The 25,194-nt window shown below is 49.5% G+C and overlaps 2 protein-coding genes across 6 annotated transcripts in view; one reads left to right on the top strand and one right to left on the bottom strand.

Annotated features, from left to right (window-relative positions):
- The window catches only part of LOC128809462 (USP6 N-terminal-like protein), an 80,015-nt gene extending 66,075 nt beyond the window's left edge, over positions 1–13,940 (top strand). For 3 of the 4 annotated variants that reach the window (XM_053981464.1, XM_053981465.1, XM_053981468.1), the window contains 4 exons: positions 1,191–1,256; positions 2,640–2,739; positions 3,947–4,099; positions 4,282–13,940. In XM_053981464.1, coding sequence (XP_053837439.1) covers positions 1,191–1,256; positions 2,640–2,739; positions 3,947–4,099; positions 4,282–5,573 — 1,611 coding nt within the window. In that variant the 3' untranslated portion in view covers positions 5,574–13,940. The remainder of the gene's footprint in view (positions 1–1,190; positions 1,257–2,639; positions 2,740–3,946; positions 4,100–4,281) is intronic. The other variant, XM_053981466.1, reaches the window with a different exon arrangement.
- A 2,242-nt stretch (positions 13,941–16,182) lies between these two features.
- The window catches only part of HRAS (HRas proto-oncogene, GTPase), a 39,926-nt gene continuing 30,914 nt past the window's right edge, over positions 16,183–25,194 (bottom strand). For both annotated transcript variants that reach the window (XM_053981489.1, XM_053981488.1), the window contains 4 exons: positions 21,768–21,946; positions 19,383–19,542; positions 18,565–18,689; positions 16,183–16,485 (listed from right to left, as the gene is read on the bottom strand). In XM_053981489.1, the coding sequence (XP_053837464.1) occupies positions 18,570–18,689; positions 19,383–19,542; positions 21,768–21,946 (459 nt within the window). In that variant the 3' untranslated portion in view covers positions 16,183–16,485; positions 18,565–18,569. The remainder of the gene's footprint in view (positions 16,486–18,564; positions 18,690–19,382; positions 19,543–21,767; positions 21,947–25,194) is intronic.

The raw sequence follows: 25,194 nt of genomic DNA, 5'->3' as shown, positions 1-25,194 counted from the left end.
CAATTATTAGCTCCAAGTGCTTTGATGTTGTTTTAAGTCAGGAGGCACATAAGATTTACTAGGTGTTTTGTTGCCTGGGCATGTCCAGTTGCTTTTCTCTCTAGCAGATGGTACAGGCCCATTTGGTGGCTGCAGGAGCATCTGCAGGGCACACCAACTCCAATCATCTTATGTCCAGGCCACTGTTTTGCAGCACCTGCTCTCTCCCTTTTTTCTTTTGCCTTGCCCCCCTTTGCATTTGGTGTAGACAGCTGGTGTTCACTGGCCAGACTCCTAAAGTTTTTTCTTATGCTCCCAAGAGGCTTGGTGGCCCCCATCTCCAGCAAAAGGTGTTTGTATTACCATCATCTGCAACAGCTCTTGCTTCATGCTGCAAATGGGTGTAAAAGTGAAACAGAGCCATGTTAGGTTTTCACTTAATTATAGTCATTTGCAGGGGAGGGGATGGGAATAACTCAGAAAGCTGCTCATTCTTCCTGTTCCTGAAGGCTCTCCAGGCTTGCAGGTGCACAACACCAGCCAGAAGCAAAGCTGGAGCTGGCCATTCATCCCATGGGCTTCTTTCTCTTCCCATTCCTGCTGCTTTATTGGCTTTGCAGCAGAGGTCATGTCAGCTCTGCACATATCCTAGCACTGGGCACCAGATGGCAAAGTGTTAGACTGAAGTGGTGATAGTGAGGTTTTTAGGAGCTTTCCTTAGCCTGTCAGGCTGTCCTGCTTCTGTCGCAGCCATGCCATGTAAATGAGGTGGTGCTTCCAAAGCTGCCTTGACTGTGCTCTGAGAGGCTCACATGGGAATTGCTATGGAAACAAAAATGGTAGTCTGCAAGGAGTGAGTGGTTTTTTATAAAAACCTTCCTCCTGGAAGGTTTTTATAAATCCCTGGAGTAGGTATTAGGCCAGAAAAGCTTCTCCCAGAAATCCCTTTCCAATACTATGGCTGAAGTCTGGCCACATTGAGGACCAGGTTCAATGGATGTCTTGGGCAAAGGACCAAAGCAGGGCTTCAACACTGGTGTGCAAAGCAGGGGTTTGTTGGGACATGGGAGATGAACCACAGCCATATCCTGCACCCAGATCCCAGAAAAAGTAAACCAACCAACTAACCTTCCCCAAAGCCTTATGAGCTGCTTGAACCTGCAGTAACCAGCCTGGTGAAATGCCTTTCTCTCTTTGCTGTCTTCCCCTAGGACAAGGAGCAGATGACCACCGGGATTTACACAACCAAGTGGTTCCTGCAGTGTTTCATTGACCGGGTGAGGATGCTCTGGGTTTTTTTGCTGCTCTCCTGTTTGCATGTGTGGTTAATCTGCCTGTGTTTTTTTTGTAAATATCATACTTTGAAGAAGATGTTAATATTTTATAAGGTGAGATATTATGCATACTCTCATAAAGCAAAAAAAAATTAATAAGGGAGAAGATAAAAATAACTGCATGTCACTGATGACAAGCCAGTTCCTACTGCCTCATCACAAGCTGTCATGGGGAGATGGCTCAGCATCAGCAGTATAAACTTCAGAGTCAGGAGAGATCTTTCTCTTGCCCACTGGCACTGCTGCAAAGGCAATTAACCTCACTTTGGCTCTGGAGACAACATAGAAAAAAGAAGAGCTGGGGGCACAAACCTCAACAAATAGCAGTGCAGCAGCTGCAGGCAAAAGGAGCGGATTGGGACTAGAAACATGTGGAAGTGTGAGAAAATTACTCTGATCTGTCCAGAGCTAATTTGCTAGTCCTGAGCCAAGACTACTTCATTTTTAAGGTCAGAATTGTGCTTACTGGACTTGAATTCAATGTCCAGACTTGCTAATATTTAGAACATCTGTGTGCTCCAGTCTGAATTTTCTGTTGCCCTGTCTTCTATAAAACAGTGGATGGCCCCTTCCCCTTGAGAGGGAACTCACTGCTTTTGCCACTAAAAGCTGTATAAAATGCAAAATCCCTTAATTGCAGTAGTGAGTGGTAAAAGAGCTGCAGTGGTGAGTTGTGCCAAACTCTGGAGAGTCAGTGCAGTATCTTAAATTTGAACCTAAACATCTCAGTAGGATTAATATTAATTTCTGTGTTGGTGAGGTGCCTTAGGTCTTTGCTGGGAGGTATGGGCTGCTCCATCACTTTGGGTATCAGTTCAATCCTGTTTGTCAGATTGGGTCTGGATGCAAATGAAAACCTTTTGCAGAGGTGTTTTTAGCAGGCAGAAAATAAGTCTGTATATAAGAAAAAACTCTTCTTTGGACACCAGATGAATGATTTTTTTAATGCTTAGTGATGTGTCATTGGGCTTTCAGACCTATCCCATAAATAGCCCTTCTGGGAAATCTAGATGGATACAGAAGTTGTTTTTTGTGCTCACAAGGCTGCAAGATGATGCTTCTCTCTCCAGGGTAGGGGAATCCACATGCTAGCATGTGAGGGAAGTTTCTCTTTTTTCTGCATTTATGGATGGATTTCAAATATTTCCCCGGCCACCCAAGTTCATTAGCTTTAAGGCAAAGCCATAGATTATAAAAGACATTTGTGTTTTAGATGAATTCCTGACTTGCAAAGCCTGTTGTGTGATTTGATGCAAGGTGATGCAGTGATGGCAGCAGCCTCTGTTTCATCATCCCATTTGTGATTTGTCTGTGTGTTTGAAACAGACCCCATTCACGCTGACCTTGCGGCTGTGGGATATCTACATCCTGGAAGGGGAGCGGGTGCTGACAGCCATGGCTTACACCATCCTCAAACTGCACAAAAGTAAGGTCCCACCTGACTGCATCACCTATGGCTCTGGTGGCGCCATGCTGGGCCACCCTTGTGCTGCTGACCTGAAAAGCCTTGCTGGCCACTTGCAGCCTCTTGGTGCCCTGCACTGGCCACAAAAGGCACAGTCCAGGGGAGGAAATGAGATGCCACAAGGGTTGAACTTGCTGTGCTCAGCACACAGAAACCACACCTGAAATGCTCCCAGCTACCTCTTCCTATGTACTATGCTGCACAAATTGCCTTTAGGGGCAATACAGACAGCAGCCCATCTGTCTGCAGAACTTTGTGATGGCTCAACTGAAAAGTCTGTAGAGGGACAAGTAAATCCACTAATACACTTCTAAAATTATCAAAACCTGGTTGTCTTGCATAACACTAAGGCAGTGATGTTTCTGCCTCAAGATCTTTGTAACTTTGACCCCCTTTACTCCCATAAATTGATAGCCTGCTGTGTCAATCTTTTGGCCTTCATCTGGGGCAGGAGTGCATGATGAGAACCTTTGGGCAGCAAAATTTATGGGACTGCATGTGTTGGCTTCTGCAACCAACCACCCTGTTCTTCCTTCAGTTAAATGAAGAACAGGCTCTCCAGAAATAAATCTTGACGTATCCTATTTGTCTGCAGAAAATGAGAAACTGGCAGGCAGATGTTTCAGTTTGGCTGTGAAATCTTACCTCCCTGAGGAATGTGTAGTGCGGGTTGACATCTCTTCCTACAACCTATTTCTGCCTGTATCCCACCCCTGTCTATCACCTCTTTAAGGGCCAGCACCTCTTCCTGCATTCCTCTGCCTGCTGGTGCAGGTTGACATCCCTGGCTGGTGGTGGCAGCTGCTGGCAGTGGCTGTTCAGCCCGATGCTTAGGGCCTGTCTCATGGAGTTTTTCCTCCTCCTAGAGGCAATGGTGAGAACTTCCAGAAATGGCCTAAACCCTGCATCCTCATCAGCACAGCTCCCAGCCCTGCCATTGTCCTGCCACTGAGAAGCTACTGCTCAGGTGGCATGGATATATATATGTATTGATGACCCTGAGCAATAGTGGGAAGGTGGGAGAGAGGCAAATGCATTCAGATGTCCCACTGTGGAGTGGGAACAGCAACAGAATCCCAGATAAAACCAAAGTGTGGTGTAACCCACGCTTGTGCTACCCTGAAATTTGTCTGTACCACTGCCATTACTCCTTTCTCCCATCCCCCAGAGCGCTTGCTGAAGATGACACTGGAAGATTTACGTGAATTTCTGCAGGAGAAAATTGCTGCTTCCCTGCAGTACGAGGACGATGCTGTCATCGAGCAGCTGCAGGTGTCAATGACTGAACTGCGAAAGATGAAGTTTGATCTGCCCCCACCAGGTGGGTAGAGGGGAAGGTGGGCAGCCCAGCAGGGACCCAGAGCATCCCGCTGGCATGGCTGGGAGCCAGGGCAGCCCAGAGGGGCTGACACCTGTTGTGTGGAAGCATCTGTCTTCCTTACATTCAGGGTGTTCAAACACAAACTGATGGGTTTTATTTTGTTTTCTCTGCTTCCAATGCAGCAAAGCCTGAGGAGTTTCCAAGGAAACCCCTGGGCCTGGAGCTCTCTCTCAACCCAGTAGCCATAAAGGAAAACACAGCGGCCAATGGCCAGAATGGCCAGGTGGGTGAGCACACTCCAGACAGGGAGCCCCATCCCCACAGAGTTCCTGGCACACCAGGAGGAATGACAGTGGTGGAAGCGAGGATTCTCACCTTCCAGGGTAGTGAAGCAGCTGAAGCAACGAACGTGCCTGTTTTGGGTGGGTGGCCACTGGATGAGGAGGGTCAAGTGGAGCCCATTGTGGACACGCAGCCATCATCTCTTCTGAAGGCAAGCAAGATGCAGGCCCAGCAACACATCCTGCCCACAGTCCTGCCTCCAGAGCAGCCTCTTCTTGCTCCTGGCTGTGCTGTGGTGGACCATGGAGTCTCCCTCCATGGCCCAGCTGAGTACAGCTCCTTAGACTCCTCTCTCCAAAACAGGCTGGCTCCTCCCAACTCCAGCACCGCTGAGCTTTCCGCTACGGACCAGGCAGTGTGGCAGCCAAATGCCGCTGCCCTGCCAGCAGAACAGACATCTTCCCTGAGCAGAGGCGCAGTGCTCGAAGCAGCCCCCCAACCTCTGCCAGCCAGCTGCCGGCGGCTTTCCTGCACGTCACAGAGCGATGGCTCCCCTGAGAGCAAGCACGGGGAGGAGGTGGCAGATGACAGGTACTGCAGGGCGGTGCTGCCGGACAAAATGGGCCTGAAGCACTCGGCATCCAAAGCTGCATCCACAGGAGAGCTCCTCAGCCTGCAGCACAATGGGCTGGGCAGTGCCACCGGCACCATGCGTTGGCCCGAGGCCGTGGGTGCGCTGCCTGCGCACAGGCAGGCGGGGGGCAGTGTGCCCATCTTGTCCAGCAGAGAGCCGGAGGCAGCAGGGCTGGCTGAGGGCTGTCCCGCCCAGCGGGCACCATCCCCTGTGGTGGAAGGGACTAGCCCCTATGTCGTTATCAAAACCACTACTCCCCTCCACCTGGCCCATGCAACAGAGCAGGACTTCTTGAACAGAAAACAGGTGGCATTGCCTCTGTCAGAGACTGGACATCCTCTGCCTACCACCTCCATGCCACCACCTCTTATGCCAGACCCAGAGGAGGTAGAGGTCCAGAAAAGCCTCCAGAAACCATTAAATGCACTGAAAGCCCCACGGCCCCCGCTGAGCCCCAAACCAAAATTTCTGTTGCAGGTTGCCAAATCCTGCTCAGAGAACAGTTTCCTTTCAGGCTCTCCTTCCTTGGCAAAGCTGCCCAAATCGGTGACGTTCTAGTGGAGACGGGGAAGGGGAAGTTAAGGGAGAAGAAGTGGGTTCTGGAGAAGGACCCTTGCTCCATTTACAGGATCCCCTTCTGTCAGCAGGGCTGTCAGTGTGACAGCACAGCACCATTGCACGTCAAGCTGTGCTTTGGTACAAGCGCCCAATGAGGAGACGAAGCGGTGGCCACCAGCGCTAGAAGATACCAGCAGATTGGATTTGTGTGTTTCCTATGGACAAATTGGAAAATGCTTTCATTTTTTGTTCCTCAAAACTCCCCAGGTCTCATCACTTGGGGAAAGAGGCAGGGCTGGTGAGTTTGTTGCGTGTTTTCTCCTGCTCCTGTCTGCCGCGGGAACCCACAACCAAGCAAGCGGGCCCAAGGTGTCAGAATCCAAAATGCTTTCTTTACAATGCCCCATCGATGTAGCTACAGCATTGCTTTCAAAGGCCTTTGTAGCAATAGATCTTTATTTCATTCCCAGACCTGCAGTTGTAGGCAGCAGAATTTCCAGGCAGTGCCATGGCATCCTGGCAGGACACTGGCAGCCTGCTGCCCCCTCTATGCAATTCCACAAAGCAGTGCCTGGCTGTATCTGGCTCCTGCTGGCATGGTGGATGGTGTTTAGGACAGATTTAACAGCTGCTGAGTCCCTTGGACATCTCCTTGGTGTCACCCTGGTGAGGGACTGCCAGCCCAGGTTCTCAGGGTGACAAGGACAGTGATGAAGACCAGCCTGGTCTCTTGGGCTGGGTGCCCTCTCTGCTGGCCTTTCCTTCCCAGGGCTAGTGCAGCAAGCAGGCTTGCTGCCTTTCTGTTCCCCAAACAGGAAAAGGGGCTGCTGGCTCAGGAAACCTGCCTGCACTACCAAGCTGTTGGACGTGTGATGGCATCTAATCACAGAGTCCCAGATAAGTCCACTTTTGCTTTGAGTAAGTTAAGTGTCAAGAGTGGAAAGGACATAGGAATTGGGGAAGGGGGAGCACGTTGCCCAGAACCTGATCTTAGCCCTTCTGGTTGAGCCCACAGAGAATTAAAAACAGGAAGGAAACTTGGACATGATGGGTGCCCACTTGCCCGCTTGCCCTTCACACACCAAGTCCTAGAGGTCTGTCCATCTCCTCCCCATCCCAAGGTTCTGCACTGCCCAGGCCATTGGCTGGAAATGTGCAGGGATCTGGGGAGACACCCATAGAAAGAGCTGGTCCAAAATTTTGGTTACAGCATCTACTTCACCCCTAGAGGTGAAGGGACTTCATCAGGAAGCCAGATCAGTGAAAAAGCAGGAAGTAGTCCAGATATGCTGGATTTGACTTTGCTGTCCAGAAGGGGTAGCTGCAAGTGCCACCTTAGGTGGGACTGCAAGAGGGATTCCCATTCCTTCAACAGAGATCCTGAGCAAAACTCCTTTAATTTCTAAGGAGCCTTTGAAAACTATTTTTTTTATCTCATAGGCTGCTTCAATTGCCTACCTGAAAGCCCAGCAGAAAACTTCCACTAAATTAGTTTGTGGGTTCCAGGAGGTGGACTTGATAATCCTGGGGGATCCCTTCCAGCTCAGCATATTCTATGGTTCTATGATTTATCAGGGTTTATTTTGCCTTGTGTATGTGTGGTGGTTTATGTTTGCAGCAGGGAGTGTCAAAGGGAGCACTGGATTTCTGTTTGGATGTAGCCAGCCAGACCACAGCACCCTCAGCTTTCAATTGGAACCCCAGCTCTGTCCCAGGCCCCATCTTCCACTGAGCCTCCAACCTTGCCCATCCTCTCCCTCTGCAGAGCAGGGATAACCCTATTAGCTACCTCACAGGGGTGTTGTGAGGAGTCAAGCATTGCTGTTTGAGGAAGAGTGCTCTTTGAATGTTCAGTATTTGTGCTTTAAGACACCACAGGTCCTTTCTAGGACAATAGTGCTTGAATTGTTTTCAGTTTAGAGTATGTTTTTTCATAACTGTGCATAGTTAAACATTATTTGTGTGTTAAAATACCTGAGCAGTATTTCAGGATAGATATCCACTGCCTTTTGCTAGCAGCCCACTGTCCACAGGAGCTCACTGGGAAGCAACAACAAGCATCTGAGAGCTGCTGGTTACATCTTGACTTGGCTTCTGTAGCTTGGGGCTCTGTCCTCTCCTTGAAGCCCACATAGGACTCCTTCTAATTCAGCTGAGCATCACGTATGCAAGAGCTGAGACCTCTTTCCCCTTGTTTTAATCCATTTTTCCTCATTTCAGGCACACAGCCTTTGCACATCATGTTGCTTGTGCACCCAGACTCCTCACACAGTGTATCTGGGATGTTTTGCAGTATTAACATTTAAAAAGGTGGAGAGCTGTCAAATCCACAGTACTCATTGCATGGCATTTGGTGCATGATGTTCAACATTAATTTTGACGGGGAAAGGGGTGGGAGTTGTCCTTCCCTCCAGGCCCTAACGGGAATGAGCAGCAAGGTCCTCAGTCATCTTCAGGCCTGGGGGAACCACCAGCAACATGCATTGCTGTCCTTAGTGTGATGCTCTCATTGGAACACATCAATGCATGATCCCCAGGGAGATGCCCACTCCTGTCTCCTCCTCTGCCTCTTGCTGCAGACAAAACTGCAGCCATGGTGGGTCTGTGGCAGCAAGGCCTGGCCCAGCCTCAGCTCTTTTGATGGGAATAGGAAGGGAAGGAGAAGGATGAGGGTGGCAGTTCAGCAGGACAAATTACCTAACCAAGCCACTTGCAGCCCTGCCCAGCCCCCTGCAACAGTCTCAACCCCTCAGCAAAAACCACTCTTACTGTGAGCAAACATGGGAAAGCAGCTCCCCCCATCCTTGCTCTTGCAGCCCTGAGACAATGCTGGCCCTGCTGCCTTCCATGTAGAGGTAAAGACCAATGCTGTGGGTTTGGGTTTTTTTAGGTTTAGTTTGTTTTTCTTTGTGTTGTTTGTGATAGAGCGCTCTGAGTGGCTGCAGCACTGACAGACAGCATGAGCCATGGGACCCAGCTCCAGCAAGGGCCAGAGGTTGACCATGCACTTTGAGAGCCTGGCTACTGTCTGCTTTCCTTTTTATTTGCTATTTTTGTTTACAGCGTGGAATGCTTCTTCCATGACTCTTTCCAATGTATTATAATTATTACTTTTAAGAAAAAACATTTTTATGTCTGCTTTTTTGTTTGTTCAGTTTGGTTTTTTTAGAGGAAGGGTTTTTTTGGAAAAAAAAGTCAATCATTCCTTTTTATGCTGATCCAAATTGTCCAGAGTGTTTGATGCTGTGTTCTACATGGTTGTAGTAATAATGGTTAAAGAAGTTTAGCATAAATTCAGACTCCACAAGGTTTCTTACAGGAACAGAAGCTGCACCAAGACTGGTTGCCTTCTCCTGATGACTTTTAGCTTGGTTCACTGGGTATGTTTCAACTGCAACAGGTCCATCCTGCTCCATCTCTGCTTTCCTCGCTGCTTTTTCTACTGTAATTAAATCCAGGCAGCCCCAGCAGCAGTGGAAAGAAAAATGCTTTTTTCTACTTACCACTGTCCTCTCCCAGCTGAGCAAAGGGCAGCATCCCTTCTGACACACAGCTGCTGATCAGCAGCACTGCTGAAGCTTATTTTTTGGCCAAGATTTTGTGTTTGGAGTTTGTTTTCCTGCCTATAGGCAGTGTAGGGAGGGTTGGATGGGAGGGGGAGCGGGTGGACACAGCTCCTCACACAGCAGGTGGGTGGGTGGGTGCGACTCACACTAGTGAGTCAGGGCTGAGCTGAGTCACCTTTACAGCAGCTACTGGGAGTGTAAGGTGGTGCTGCTGACAGCTGAAGATGCCTTTTAAAAAGCTGTGTGTGAGCAGTACCTCTGACACACCCCAGATTTCATAGCCAGGGCTTCCTGGGCTTAGATGACAATGGTACTATTGCCTTTGAGGTGTTAAGTGTGAGCAGTGTTCTGGCTTGCCTGAGAGAAAGCTGCCACTTGGTGTTAAGCAGCATGTTTATGGTAAACACAAGGCATCTGTCTCTGCCAGAGTAGCACAAAGACTGACAGCAGATGGCAGGGTCAGAAGTAGCTAAATGGCACCCTAGGATTTAAGAGCAGTGCCTGAAATTGGCATCCCCATGTTTATTACCCACTGAGTGCTATAGGCTGGTTTTCCTGCTTCTATTACTGCCCTGCCACACCTAAGACGTCAAACAGGAACAAAAATTGTTCTCCAGTGGCCTTAAATCAGCTCATTTATATTAACTGGTTAAAACCTGGTATGAAACACCACAGAAGAACAAAAAGAAAGCCCCAGCACCACTGAACACCACAGTGTTTACTGTTACAGAAGCAGCCTGAGGATGCAGCTCTTGGCACACCTCCTGTGTCATTTCACACTGGATGCCAGCACAGAGATGCAGCACTGTGACCAGGGGTGAGATCCCCACCCAGGCTGGAGTGAAGCAAACCTGATCCCTCCTGTGTTCCAGGTGCTCACAAGCAGCCTCATTGCACAAGCTGATTTGTGTCACCTCCTGGCCACCAGCTCCCGTAAAACCTGTTGGCTCTCGGGCAGTACCAGGTGGGACCAGGTTTGAGCATCTGCCACGGTTGCTTACGTGACAGGCAGTGCAGGGTTTAGATATGGCATTTATCCAACTGCTAAAACAGCATTCCCGTCAAAGAGAGAGCAGAAGTGTCCAGAAGGGCAGCTTCCCCAAGGGAAGGTGAGTTGTACTAGGTTTCAGGGTTGTGTTCCTCCATTAAACAGCCTTGGTTCACTTGGTTGTTGAAAAAAAAAAAAAAAGAGTAAGATACTGCTTATTGGTATGCTTGATCCCCAGGCTCCCTGCATTTGCCTGGTTGTGGCCTTGTGGCTGTGGTGCTCTCATCCTGCAGGGACCAGGGACAGGCATGGCTCCACCACCTCCTCTGACAGCATCCCTCCAGCTAATGCAGGAGCCACAGAGGTACCCAGCCTTTAACTGGTGCTTGATGGGGCTCCCAGGTATGGTTTTGGGGTGCCAAGCTCCCACTGCAGAATCCTTCCCAGGGGGAGGAGACCACACCCTGGGACTTAACAACAGGTAAGCCTAAGCCCTTCCCTCTCTTACCAGAGCAGTGTAAGACCTCGGGGTGAACATAAGCCATGCCTGGTATCCAGCTTGAACTGAATGCCTGGCCTCCAGCTGCTGCCAGGAGCACCAGGTCATGGCATGTTCCCTGCAGCAGGGAGGTGTCAGCACAGGAGGTGCTCATGTCCCTGAGGTGATAGGAGGGTGCAGAGCCCCTGTGTCATTCCAGCAGTACCCCTTGCCCCCTCCTGTGCCCCCCAGGGCCTGAGTGCTGCTCACAGGGGACAAAAGTAGGATAATCCTAAAGCCCAAGGTTACAGATACCCATTTGATGGACAGCATTGGGACCAGCAGCAAATGAATGTCATAGATGGTGTTGAGGCTGCTGCTTAAATGCTAGTGGTCTTACCAGCTGGGCACTGGTCCTCCCCCTACCTCTGTGCACTTGGTATTTGCCAGTATTATCATCCCCCTTTTCCTGTCATCACAGCAGCTCTCCAGCTCCCAGAGCTGGTCCCCGAGGCAGAATTGCAAACTCCCCAAGCTGTGCTCAGCTCTGGTGCCCTGGCAGCCCCCTGTGGCTCCTGCCCTTCCTGGCTCAGGAACAGTCAGACTGGCAGCCCCAGGAGCTGGGACAGGCAGGAGACGGGGTCTGTCCTTGCTGCTCGCTGGCTCTCTGCCAAGCCCCAGCTGTGCTCGTCACCATCCCTGCCCACCTCCCACCACATAGAAAGCTCATCAACTGCTGTGTGCCTCCACAAGGCTTCAGCCAGTTGGCACTGAATAATTGATGCTAAGTGGAGCCTGGAGCAGAGAAACTGAGGGAGGGAGCAAGGCTTTGTGCTGCTTTAGGCTCTGCTCCCAGGATATAGCAGGGAGAGAGAGATGGGTGTGCTGTGTCTGGCAGCTTTGTGCCCCAGCCAGTTTGGCAGAGGCAGTTGGAGTTTGGCTGGGCCTGGGAGTGTTCCTCCTCTTGGGCTTGCTGTGCTGCTCACCTGCTGCTGTGTCCTACTGCCATGGCGGTGCTACTGTGGCACCTGTGGGAGCTGCACGCTGCTATCGTGCTCCTTGTGTGCTGCAGAGGAGACATGGCAGCAGTGGATGGGACTTGGGGAGCAGAGCAAGGGCACCCCCAGTCCCAGCAGCCCTTGCTAGGGCTGGTACCATGGCTCTCCTAAGCTACAGACCCTGTACTCAACCCACGGCACGAGCAAAGTTGTTGCATATGGGGCCAAGCCCATCTGCCTTTTCCCCTTCCCACCAGTTGCTGGTGGCCAGGATGGTGGCTGTCACACCATCCTCTGAGCAATGTCACCCCTTCCTACAGCACATCCCCAAGGATAAAGCAGGAAATAACAGCCTGGCAGTTTAAAGAGGCAGGTCTGACCGCTTCCCAAACCATCTCCCAAATCCTACTGCCTAAGCGGCTGAGGAGGCCCACATGGCATACACCAGCATCCTCTTCACCTAGAAGGATGTGGACACCAGGAGACAATCAAACCACAGCTGAAACATGTCACCAGGAGATGGAGCAGGCAGACCCATCCCACGAGCATCCTTACTCACTGGCAGCAGTTACAAAAGAGCCCAAGATGGAGATGGAGAAGGCTTAGAAGGCATACATGAAGACATGAGTCCAAGGGATTGGAATCACTAAAGCCTGGCTATTCCTTCCACACAGTAAAACAGGCTCCTCCTAAGACACATAGAAAAGTAAACTAACTTCCAATTTTATCCAAAACTGGTATGAGCTCCCTCAGAGGTACCTGTGGCTACACAGGATGCAATATCACAAGCCCCTCTTCCAGCCATCCCATTAAGAGCCTGGGTGACTCTGGTGCCCTGGAGGCCATTCAGCTTGGCCTCACATCAGAGCCCTGCTCCTGGAATATCTAAGCCTACAGACTTAGATAACCTCAGGCTTGGGGAAGCTGCTTCTTGAATGGTTTTGCTTACCTTTATGGTGAAGGCAAGAAGTGATACAGAAGTACTGCTTAGGCTGGAAAGGTTTGCAGCAGTGGCTGTAGTCCAGAAGGGAAACCTGGTCTGCTCCTCTACCCAATCACGCTGCAGGTGAGGAGGATGAGGCCAGCATTTAGCCAAAGGTGCTCTGTAATACTCAACCTTTCATTCAGCTGCCCCCACCACCACCCTCACATCTCAGGTCTCACTCCAGCACTGAGTCATTGCTGCCAGCTCCTGCACAACCCAGGTCTTTGCCAAAGCCCTTGGCAAACACAATGCACTCACCTGCTTTGAAGTCACCCTCTCTGCTGGTTTAGGAGAATGCTCCTGTGGAAGCCCTCACAGACCAAAAGGCATGAGATCTGTTCCAGCACTTGATCAGCATCTTTAAGGACTTGTAAGCAATTCCGGCAGTTGACTCAGCTGTGATGTCTCTGGAGCCCCAACCCCTCTGTAACAGGGTGTGGGGCACTTGAATGATGTGAGAGGAAGAACATGTATTATATGTCTGTCCTGAGATATCTGGACCTGACCGGACTAGAACAGACCTCGTCAGCTATTTTGTAATTTAAGTATGGGTTCAAAGGTGACACTCCTCCATCATGGGCTATGCAGTCTCAACATAATCAGTAGGATGCTGACTGAAGCCTTCTCAGAGCTGGTTTTCACGCTGGCTGGAAATCCACAGCACAGCACAAGTTTAGTTCAGCTTTGCCATGGCCAGTTGAAGAGATCACAATAGCCAGAAATGAACTATGTACTCAAATACAGCAAAAAGCTCACCTCTCTGGACTCTTTTCCAGCTTCAGCTGTGCAACAGGAATAATCAAAATACATTCTGCTTGCCTGAGCTCATGCCTCTGAAGCAGAACTGAGGTACACAACAAACTCCTTATCATAAGGGAAACAACTGCAGTGTCCGAAAACTTCATCTTCCAGTCCAGGTACCTCTAGAACAAATGTGCCTTGAATAACTATGGGGAAAATCAACTCCAAACCCCTGAATTTCTTCTCCAAACCTATATTCATTTCAGTGAAACTGTGATCCTGGTATTACTTTCAGACTCGTGAAGTTCAGCTAGCACATCAGAACACATCATGAGCTCATGTACCGACCTCCTGCCTGTCAGGGGCCAGCAAGATGATGTCCTGTCCCCAAATCATCAGCACCAAGGCAGCAAGTGAAAAAGCCAAGTCAAGAGTAACAACTCCACCTGAGAGAAGTGATACAATCTGTATTTTGCCAACAGCAAAGATCAGACCAAATCACAGCTGATGTATCTTGATCTGTCGTAATTTTTCTCCTGGAACAAAGATGTAGTATGACAATACACTATTAATACGTGGTTTTTGGAGAAGATGTATGGTATCAAGCTTTTAGCGCCTCCTTTTGCTCCTAACCTATCTCCAGCTTGTAGCATTGACTTAAAAAATGACCTGAGTCTAGATTTCTTGTGACCTAATGACAGCAAAAAACTAACGAGCTCCTGTGATGGTCTGTCACTGACCAGGACTGTCTGACAAGCTTGAAAATCTTACCCTGAGAGCAGAAACCTCTCTGAAAGGGAGACACTCTTACTTCAGCTTCCTGCTTCTCACCAAACTCTTCTAAGTAGTTTATATTCTGGCCAGTGCTGTTCTAGCGTATCCTCACCAAGATGTGCCAGTTTCTTGGAACTGCAGCTATTGCCTGCCCTGTGAGACACCTTGGCCCTGGCGCTCCCTGGAGCTCTTCAGCTTCCTTGACCGCAGCTCCCAGTACTTGACTGTGGCATTTGTCTCCCAGACAGAAATGGGAGGAGACTCTCTGTGGTTAGAGCCACCCAGTCCTTGAGAGAGCCCCAGAGTGTTACTTCTCTTCTGAAGGCCTCCAGATAGATCTATTCCATCCTTCACCAAGGGCCTGAGGAAGAAAGGGATAAGTGCTACTGCAGACAAAGAGCACCAGGTTCCTAGTGCAATAACACTACCAAGCAAAGGCCCCCATGTCATCTTATAGAAGGACAAAGTACCCCTGTCCTGTGGCCCACAAAATGCCAACTTTAGGAACAACACCCATACTTCCAGTCTTCACACTTGAAACAGAGTGGGAGGTTTTCTGGGAGTCTCTGTTCCAGTCCCACCATGTAACACCAGGTTCTGCATCTTCAGCAGTCCACCAGCACAGGGACAGACACTGCTGTAAACAGCACACCCAGCTAAAGGCAGGGCACTCTCCCCTCAGGCAACTTCTCCCACTCCAGGGGCCAGTATCAGCCCTTCTGCAGGAACAGGGTGCCAGGCAGCTGCAGCCAGGGTGGGGGCTGTGCCCTACAGCAGTTCAGAGCAGGCATTTACAGAAAGCAAGTCATTAGCACAAGTCCTCTCTTGCCCAGGCCAAAAGCAAAGACAACACCCCCAAGGAGCATGGGACTTGGATTCTGTTGCTTTAATTCTGCTGCTGCCTGGCATGACAGAGGGTGGGGAGTAGGATGGGAGGTTGCCTGCAAGGATGCTGGGAAGCCCTAGGTGGGCTTTGACTTTGTGCTGGGGGTGACCACGTTTCCTTTACTACTTTTGCCACGTGACCCTCGCTGCTCCCAACCCAGACCAACCTTGGCTGCCAAACCCAGCACCTCTTCAGGCCTGGGCTAGCCTATGCAGAACAGCACCCTGCTGCACTCAGCTGGATCACCTTCCCCCTTTGATGCTTCTAATTCTGGATGCCAGGTAAATTAGCCTGTGTAATAGCTTGGAATAGGGAAAGACAGTGAGTACCAAGCTGACTGAATACAATGCCTTGTCTTGGGGCTGCAAGTGAAAGGCATGTAGGTCAGACCTCAGGCAAAAACCCCCAAGGAGCAGAGCTGAGCAAAGACAGGGTTCCGAACAGATCAGCCCTTATCCAAAACACTCTTACCCACTCGAAACCCAGGGACTGGAAGCCTGAATCCTTTAGTCTTAGTTACTGAGCAGCCAGACAGCTTCTGCAGTGCAAGAGAAGGGTTCCTGACATGCTCACCAGTCAGGAAGCCATGCACAGGGCAGACGAGTATTTGCTTACCTGTACGTACTGGAGCAGCCCAAGGTGTATGTGCTCTACAGGTGTTAGCATAGCTAGGGCTGGAGGGGACCAAAAAGTCCCAATTCTACCTCTAGAGCACAACACATGAGGGAAGTCTTGTGCCAGAAAGAGCTGACAGGAAAGGAATCAGGGAAGCAACAAACTGGTATCAGCTAAGGTGAAACCAGCTCTCGAATCTCCTTGCTGATGCTTCTTCCCTTCCAGGCATTGCATCTGAGGCCATAAATCCCACAAGGACTAGGCTGAAAGCAAAGCACTCGAGGGGTGCCAAGGACAGGTTTGGACTGGTTGTACTCTTCCAGCCTCCCAAAACTTGGGGCCAGCAGAGTTCCAGGTGGGCTGAGGAGGACATGACAAAGACTTGATGGAGACAGAGACAAGCTGTCCTGCCCTGAGAGCTTGTGTCTCCCACCTCAATCACCTCCATGATCCACAGCATGACCTTGGTCTGTGGAGAGAAAATCTCAGCACCCTTTCCTCCCCACCATCCCACCAGCAATCCTTCCAGAGCACCAGCAGCAGCAGCCTCTGGAAGGAGGACACAGCCACCAAGGTGATTTGTTGAGACAATCAAATAATAATTTACTGTGATTCTATCTGTGGCTTTGTACAGTTGCCGGGGTGGGAGGAGGCCAAAGGATGAGGGGATGGGGATAAAAAAAAAAAAAAATGTCGCTTGCCGCAGACTTGGGTGAAGTGTGAGATAGTCCTTGGAGGGCCTCGTGCTCCCCCTGTCCTCTTCGTCCTGCTCCTCTCCCCCCCACAATATTCCTCCTCTGAATCCGTTGCTTCTTCCTTTGCTTCACCTCTTTCCTTGCACACTGCACAGTGGGAACCTTGCCAAGACACGGTCCAGACAGCTGAAACAGAAAAGGACACTCATGAGCACCCATTTTCCATCAGAACAAGCGGGGCTGTTCCCAGTACTCACCCCTCACATTTTGGGATGACCCTGTTAGTGCCCACAGAGCAAAGCAAAAGGCTACACAGGTCTTAGAGGTCTGGGCCTGTCTCAGCAAAGCATTTGTACATCTGCTAAAGGGAACAAGTCTTGTAGTCAGTGGAGTAATGAGTGAGCTTTGGGCACCTCACCAGACCTTCTGCCTCCTTCTGAACCTCCTTGTTGGAGGGGGCACTGTTTTGCAAGATCTTTCCACCTCCTCCAGGGATGACGGGAACCACAAAATGAGTCCAGGGCAAATGAAGCCAAATTTTGTTGGCCACAACACCCACCCTTCTTCTCCCCAAATCCCAGCATATCTTTGCCTCACTTCTCCTTTTGTGCCTTAATGTTCCTCCCTCTCTGCTCTTGGGCACTGCAGCTAGATTAAGCTGGGAGGTCTGGTTTCCAGTTTCTGCCTGAGCAGAAAAAGACATAGGCAACTTGCAGGGCATGTTCTCTTAACAGAGAGGAGTGTTTCCAAGTGACTCTTTCCCAGCCCTTCTTGCCCAAGCTGGTGCTGCCACCGGGCTGTGACAAGGATTGGGCTCCTGGCAGTCAGTGTAAGGGAGCAGCACTGGCTGCCAAGCCCATGCCGTCAGCTGTGAGCCAGAGCAGGAAACAAGCCTTGAGCTCATATCGCCATCTGGAGGAAATGCTCCTGAACATCTGGAGGACACAAACATCTGGAAAATCTCCCTTAACAGTGATAAGTGTGCTGGGCACAGCATTCAGTTCAGCCCCCAGCCAACCTCACACCCCTCAGCTGGGAGTGGAGGGGTGGGGCTCTGGGGTGGGTGTTTGCTCGTAAGAAGCAAATGTTGCCAGCACTGTTTCGTTGCATTTTTTCCTTCTGAGTGGGGGGCAGGAGGAAGAGCTCTGCTGTGCTCATGGCCTCTAGCTCAAAAAGCATCAGAGGAAACCTGCTGTTCATCTCCACCTTTATGAGACCCTATTAACACCATCTCTTGATACAGTGCACTTCTCTTTAGGACTCCAGCAGTTATTTAAAGGGGTGAAAGGCCAGTCCAGGTGCTTGGGAGAATCCCCAAAAGACATTAAGGGCAATGTTCATGCATGCTTTTGTCCCAGTCCCAGATGACCTTAGAGATAGATCTCCTTGGTGGACTTGTCCCTAGTTACCGCTCTCTAAATTTCTGCCATGAAGGAGTTTGTTACACAGACAGATGTTCCCAGGCCTTTCACTTAAAGCCAGCCAGCACATGCAGGGACAATAATATGAACTCTCCCTGACTGCTATCCAGCAGTGTTTTAAATACATTCATAATTAAAAAAAAAAAACAAAAACAATGAGGAAAGAAAAAGAAAAACAGGCAAGTGAACATAAACAATCTGAAAAATACTGCTTCTGGCTCCAGCACACACAATTTATAAAAGCAAACAGCCCCCTTATGGCTAATTCTCAACATTGCATCAGTTCCAAATATCCCAGGGGATTTATCTAATGGGGAAAACTCTTCTGAGGAACACAGGACTTTTCACAGCGAGACAGGTCTGCTCTAAAGCTTTAAGATGAGGCAATTTATGTGAGTGCATTAGGAGGCAATGCACCCAGCCAGCTCTTCATCTGAACCCTTCCAGATTCAGTCTGGTGAGCATGCAGTGATCTGTACACCTTCAACACCAGCTTAACTCCTCTTTTAGAGCAGCAGCATGGGAAAAAGCTTTCCTGGGGAAAGCACAACAAAATATTATTTTTTAAAATATTCTGTTGTATAGAATTTTGTTGCACAAAATGAGGGGGAGAAATAAAACCACCCTTTCCTGCCACACACTTCCTCAGGGAAGTGGGAATTTTGACTTACCTATGTTTTCACAGAAAAACGCTCTATCAATCCAAAAGGTGTTTCATTAAACAATACCTGCTGGTGAAATTGATCCTGTTGCACTTGTTTGCTGGCTAGTGCATCTACACTCGCCTCCTGCCAAGTTTCCAGTGTTCCCCCACTGCACCTCATGTCCTGCTTCCACCACTTACCACAGTCACGATACCACGCATTTACAGTTCATGCAGCCAGGGCCGCTCTCATCCGGAGGATTCAGCTTGCGCAGCTTATGCTGCCGGATCTCCCGCACCAAGGTGTAGAAGGCATCCTCAACGCCCTGGGGAAAAAGCACAGCTTGAAGCAGCTGCCCACTCTGAGGAGGGACAGTGGAGAGAGGAGAGGGCTCTGCTCCCCAGCAAGGTGTCCCTAGAACTCTGCAGATTGCAGAGATAAAGGTACAGAACCAAGCTGGAGAGACTAACAGGGACCTGAGTGTGGCTCTTAAACAGAGAGCAAGACTGAATGAACAACCATGAGGATAAGGATCTCTGAAGTCCCCAAGATTCATCAGCTCTCAGCAGTCTGAATGAGGTCTACCACCCAAGAGAAAGGCCACCGCTAGACCACTGAAGGTGTCAGTTCCATTTCTACCTCTGTGCTCTGGGAGCTCCACATGGTCCTTTCAGCACTGGTATATTCTGCCAAAATAGACCATGGATGAGGTTAACCAAGTGACCTGAGCTTAGCTGACTTGCAGTGACTATGGAAGTTATTCCAGACCCTTGGAGAAAGCCCTGAGAAGACATCTTCTCTTCACTGCTGCCACAGCATGATGATGCATGTCTCATGATGGGAGGCTCAAGCCTGGACTGGGAGAGACCACCCTGAGGGAGGGAGCATTTAGCCTTGAGGAAGCAACTAAGCCCAGCCCATCTGTCTGCAAGGTGGTGCCTACCCGTTCCTGCCCCTCCAGGGCAGCAATGGAGGAAAGAAAAGAAAAAGACCATTTTGTTTAGAAGTCTCCTCCTACCTGTCTGGTTTTGGCAGATGTTTCTATGTAGGGGATCCCGTAGCTCCGGGCCAGGTCCTGCGCTTGCCGGGTCTCCACTGTCCGCGCAGGGAGGTCACATTTATTCCCCACCAGCACCATGGGAACATCATCTGAGTCTTTCACCCTCTTGATCTGCTCCCTGCAAGAGAAGGCAGTGTGAAGAAGTGAAGGAGGAGGTCCAGAACATTCCCCCCCAGTTTCTTTGTTAAGATTTGACAGCTACCCCTCACTCATGTTGAATGCCTTGTGTTGAGCTTTCAGTAAAATGTAAATGACTAAGGCACACAAGTGAGTAAACAGCAAAACAGTTAGGGCACTTCTGGAAATGAAAACCAAACATACTTCTGCTCTTTAAATGCAGCTATTTACAAAACAGCTTGAATTATGACAATCTATATTAAGACATGAGCTTAAAATAGTTTAAGTTAAATAAAAATGAATTCTCAAGCAGTTACCTGTGCTATTTCCAACCTTTTAGGTCAAGTAATCTCCCCCAAATGGGGGGAAAAAATAAAAAATCACCTGCAACCAGAATTTGCTGAGCTGATAAAATGGCTTTTGGCAGCTGTAACCTTTTCTGCAGATGCACAGGCAGCATTTTCTCCCTTTCAGTTTAGTTCAGGTCACTCAAAGTTGAGAAACCAAATGGGAACTAAAAAAGCTGTAATGCTCACTTCTTCATTCCAACATTGGATCTAAAACTAGGTGGGCAAGGATGAGATCTATCACTTCTAAAAATCTTGAAGGCCATTATGACCACAAAAAATCCATTCAATTCCCTTCTGATAGATAATAACTTCCTTTGTTTAATACATCATTTAACTTCAGATGCAAAACAGTTTTTTTTTTCTCATGGGTCCAGAACATTTAACATGGTTTTAATTTAACAAGTAATAGATTTAAAATGCCAATTTCTGCATTTTAATTGAATGCAAATCTCCATCCAAAGGCAGCTGGACATTCACACACAAAAGAATCAATCATATTTTTCTAATGTAGTAGAACATAAAAATGAAGTCTGACTATATGCATGATATGCCATAAAGCCATTTAAATGTTCTGTGTACCATCCTGATCAGCAAATGCAAGTACTAAATTTAGTGCACAGGCTACACTTAGCTGAAAAGAGATACCTCCAAATGGTTACTAACCAGGGAGAGCCAGCAGTTCTCTGGGGAATATTCTTTTAAAAGTGCAAACACAAAGAGCACAGGCTAAAGGAGATGAAAGCTAGTGATTTACATCATGATGGATTGAAATCAAGCCATCCTTCAAGCAATTCACAGGCACCAGCCCTAGCACAAGGATGAATGCTGCTCAATCCCTCAGATGCTTTAGGACAATCCCATCCGTTGTCCTTTGGTTCAGCTAAAAGAAGCCAAATTAGTGCACCTGTACAGCTATTACACTGATCACACTTTTGAAGAGACTGAAACATCTCAGCAGCTCCAAGCAGCACCTCTGACTATGGGGCAAGGAAGGGATGTGCCTGTCCTCGGAACAACAGGATTACTGGGACCCTGGTTTATGATGAGGGACTGGGATACACAGTCCCTTGTGGGCAGTGACTGAGCAAGGACAGGCAGAGCCATCTCCTGCATCCTCTGCCTGCCATCGCAGCCAAGGCTCAGAAAAAGGCACAAGCAGAGTGATCCCTCCCTAAAGTAGCACTGGGGTAAACAGGGAAGATTCCTGTGTTTACATGACCCCCTTGACTCTCCAGCTCCGCAGGGGTGACATCAACAGAGAGGAGAATTGGGATGGGTACTGGGACAGCATCCTTGCTTCGTCACCACTTCCCCATACATCTGCTTCAGCAAATCACCTCACTGGAGCCCTGACTCCCCTTCTGCTCCATCTTTACCCTGGTTGAAACCAAGCTCCAGTGGGGCAGGAGTCTCTCCACACATGTGTGCAGCTGGAAGACCACAGCCTGGTCATGACAGTGGACAGCAGGGCAAGAAGGTCTCCCTGTCCTTCCCAGCCTCCTCTCCCAGTTCTCGGGCCAGCAGAAGTCGCTGAGATCGATTGTGCTAACAAAGCAATTCCACTAATTAGGGAGGGAAGGGAGGGGGGTCACACAGGATCAGCTCTCTCTTTAGTCACCATAAACACTTAAACATTACATTACCAGGTCCCCAAAGGCCACAAGCAATCCCTTCGGTAGGGTTTTATTGGAGTCACTGACATTAGCCGTTTGCTCTGTCTCTTCCCTGGGGAATGGCCACTTGAGCTAATTGTCTTTGCTGGCAGTCTGTGCTTCCACCACGGGGCCTGATCTAAAAGGGTGGGCAGGAGAGTGCAGCAGCAAGGCCTCCCCTCTGCACAGGGCAAGAGGGAAAGGGCCCTTCCCAGGATACTGACCTGTACTGGTGAATATCTTCAAAGGACTTGGTGTTGTTGATGGCAAAGACACACAGGAATCCTTCCCCTGTTCTCATGTACTGGTCTCTCATGGCACTGTACTCCTCCTGCCCTGCAGTGTCCAAGATGTCTAACAAACAGGTCTCTCCATCGATGACTACTTGCTTTCTGTAGGAATCCTGCAGGCCAGGAGAGGGAAAGAAAGGAGGATGCATTCACGGAGGGCTTGGATCTGGCTAAACAAAGGGATGTAGTGAGTGCATCCCTGGGAAGATGCCTGGTCATGCTCTGCCTGTGTTCAGCTTCCATTAAAGAGACGACTCAATCTCTTTCAAAAATGGGAGGGAAAGGAAAAATAAAAAATTAAAAATAATTAAAAAAAAAAAAAAAAAACCACACCAAAGGAGGCAGCTATGCAGGTTTCTCCTTGTCTGTCAGAACCACAGAGAAGACAGCTCTCAGCTTGCTCTCCCCATTCCCAGCCCTGCCTCTGGCAGACCAGGTGCAGCTTCATTTCTATCACACCGCATAGCCCTCAACAAGTATTGCCTAAGCATTGTTTAGTCTCAGCTCTAATTCCTTCTGCTGGATGAGGAAGGACACTCAGGAAAGGAGCTCTGGCTAGCCAGGGCTTCCAGTCACTATCTGTGATCTGCAGGCCTGGAAGGTGTTTAAGATAACCTGGAAATCCAGTGCCTCCAATGCATCTCAAATCAGGCACCGGAGGCAATACTGCCATCAGTAAGGTTTCAGACTGGGTTTGATGGTAAACTTTAACATGAGAAAAAGATAAAATAAAATAAAATAAAATCACACTGTGAACAGGGTGTTTCCCACAACCAGTCTGTGCCCAGAGGGCTCCATGAGAGGTAAGAACTATTCAGGCAGGCCCTTTGAAGCTGGGGGTTTTCCTTGCAGCAAAGGCAATCACAACTTGTCATAGATGTGAGAAGGTCTGGAAATCACCCAGAGCATCCCACAAAAGGTTTCATTTTCACAGCAGGCTCTTCAAAGCACTGCTCCTCCCCACTATGCTTCTCCCTGCACTCAGTCTCATCAGCAGCGATGCTGTGGGGTAGCCCTGCATGGAGGACATCCCTCATCCCTCTCCAACAGCCATCCCCTGTGGACAGTGCAGCATCTTCAGCTGTCAGCAAGAGAAGGAAGCAAAACGAAAGGTATGAAAAAGGTACAAGTCAGCAGTACAACCACACAGTGCTTTGCAGCCACTCGCAGAGGCTACGGCTGCAGTTTAAAATTAATTCAAATGTTGGCTGCTCTTCCAACGACCACAACAATGTTATCAGATGAGCTTTGCAGGTCTGCAGACAAACAGCTGACACAGCAAAGGGAACCAAAAGGACCAGCAGCAGCACAGAAAGGGAATGGGGCCAACATGGACTCTATCCTTTGGTTCATTACAACATCATCATTTGCTGGGGCAAATTAAAGTCTTTCCTCACCTTGCAGAGAGGGCTGTGAAATCAGAGATGAAATCTGCTCTGCCACGACCTTCTCAGCTGTGCCTTCCCAAAAAGTGGACTGCTGACCCATCGAGAATAAGCATGGAGTGAAAGGCTGGCTTTCAGCCAACTGCTCTGAAGGCAACTGGCAGGCTGCCCTGCAGGAATGTGCTCCCATTTCTAATCAATAATGTATCTGGAGCCTCCTGTGTGCAAGGGGACCTGAGTGCCTTCTCTGCCCCACAAAGCATGCTCCCACCTCTGCACCCTAGCTTGGGACAGAGGACCAGCCTCTCATCACACATGTTCACAGTTAATTGCCAAGTCCCCAGTTCCAGCACGTTTCACCAGCACCCAGCATGCTGACAGAGAAGAGATCCCACACCTCAGCTCAGGTCATCAACAGGCTACCCATAAGGCCAGCCAGCTGGCTTACAAGGCAGAGACATAAAACAATCTTGCAGAGGATGCTTTGCAAAAGACAAGCTCTCCCCATCAATGCTTTGTGTACAGCTTCATTCAATCTCCCCCTCCCCAGGAAGCTCAGGATGGCAGCTCAGCTGTCCCTGCCACACAACCAGTGACATGGCTGCCACTAGCCCACACCAGCACCCTGCAGCCTTAGCACTCCTCTGTAGACCTGCATGTCCCACCCCACCGTAGGCGGAGGGGAATGCAGGCAGACCCAGCTGCAAGCTGTCAGGCAGCAGAAACAACATGTCTTTGGGGTTCAGACTCAAGATCCCAGGCGGATGCTGGGAGCATCCCAGCTGTGCTGGGGGACCAGACCAAGAGGCCCATTTGCTAAGCACTACAGTCAGGATATGACCAGAGGTTTGGGAAACCCTTTACTAGCTAGCTGCTAAGAGCTGGAAGATGAACTGAAGAATTTCTCAATACAGTGAAACTCTTTATTCCATCCTTGCTTATTCACCATGGGACAATGCCAGTGGCATAGTTTTCCTTGCTGCCTTGGCCCTCCTGTTCCCAAAACAAAGGTCCTAAGGTGCCTTGGCAGCCCAAGAGCTGGCCTGTGAGAGTGTGCTGTAGTGGGCTGGACAGCATTGAGTTACAGAGCCAAACGTTTGGTCAATCAGAAGGTAGGAGGGGAGCAGATACCCAGTCAGGGTTTCTACCCCAGACAGGGGACAAACCTCCACACCTCCTGCTCTGGGGAACATCTTCTCAGTGCACCCCAATCTGCTTGCACCTCACTTTGCAGCACAGCCTGTGCCCAATCCATGTGGGCAGCGGGCAACGCCTTTGCTCCATGCACATATCATCTTTCCCCTCCCCCGCACTTTTATCCTGCTCGTTTCAGCATTGCTGTGCTGCTTGTTAGCTGGCTGAACAGTCATAGTCAGCTCCTGGACATGATCCAAAGCAGCTTAGTCACAGGAAGGTGGTTTGTTGGTCACATTTGGATGGCTGGCAGGTAGCTCTCAGTCTCTTAAATCCCCATAAAATGAAGCATAATTAAAAGGAATCACCCTGAAATGAATGAATAGTTGGCTGGGGTAGCAGGGAAAGCAGGGTATAACCAAGGGAGCTGCAAAGGCATTGGGGCTGGTGGTACCCGCAGGTGGAAAAGTACCAGGGGTGAGAAGGCTGAGGAGCAGCTTATGGCAGCTTTTGGAAGAGGAGAAGAACAGAATGGGGCTGGAGTGAACAGTGGAGGAGAGAGCAGGCGTCTCCCAGAGCACTGCAGAAGTGCATAGGGTGAAGAGGGTGTGCTGGGAAATGCCATGCAATGTTTACATTCCCTGCTGCCTGTTTACATGGAGAAAATTCCCTGCAGGGTACGTACAGGGAGCAGGCAGCTGGAGACAAAAACCACAGGATGCCAAAACCCAACACATCACTGTGTAAGAGTTGCCTCTGCCCACCTAAGGTCCAAGAGAGGATGCATCCTTGCAGATGTCTCCTCAGAGAAGATGCTCTCCATGAACACTCTTTTAGCAAAA

The sequence above is a fragment of the Vidua macroura genome, chromosome 6 (assembly GCF_024509145.1).
Source record: "Vidua macroura isolate BioBank_ID:100142 chromosome 6, ASM2450914v1, whole genome shotgun sequence".
Lineage (NCBI taxonomy): Eukaryota > Metazoa > Chordata > Aves > Passeriformes > Viduidae > Vidua > Vidua macroura.
Note: the sequence above shows the minus strand (reverse complement) of the source record. Positions and strands in the feature narration are given on the sequence as shown.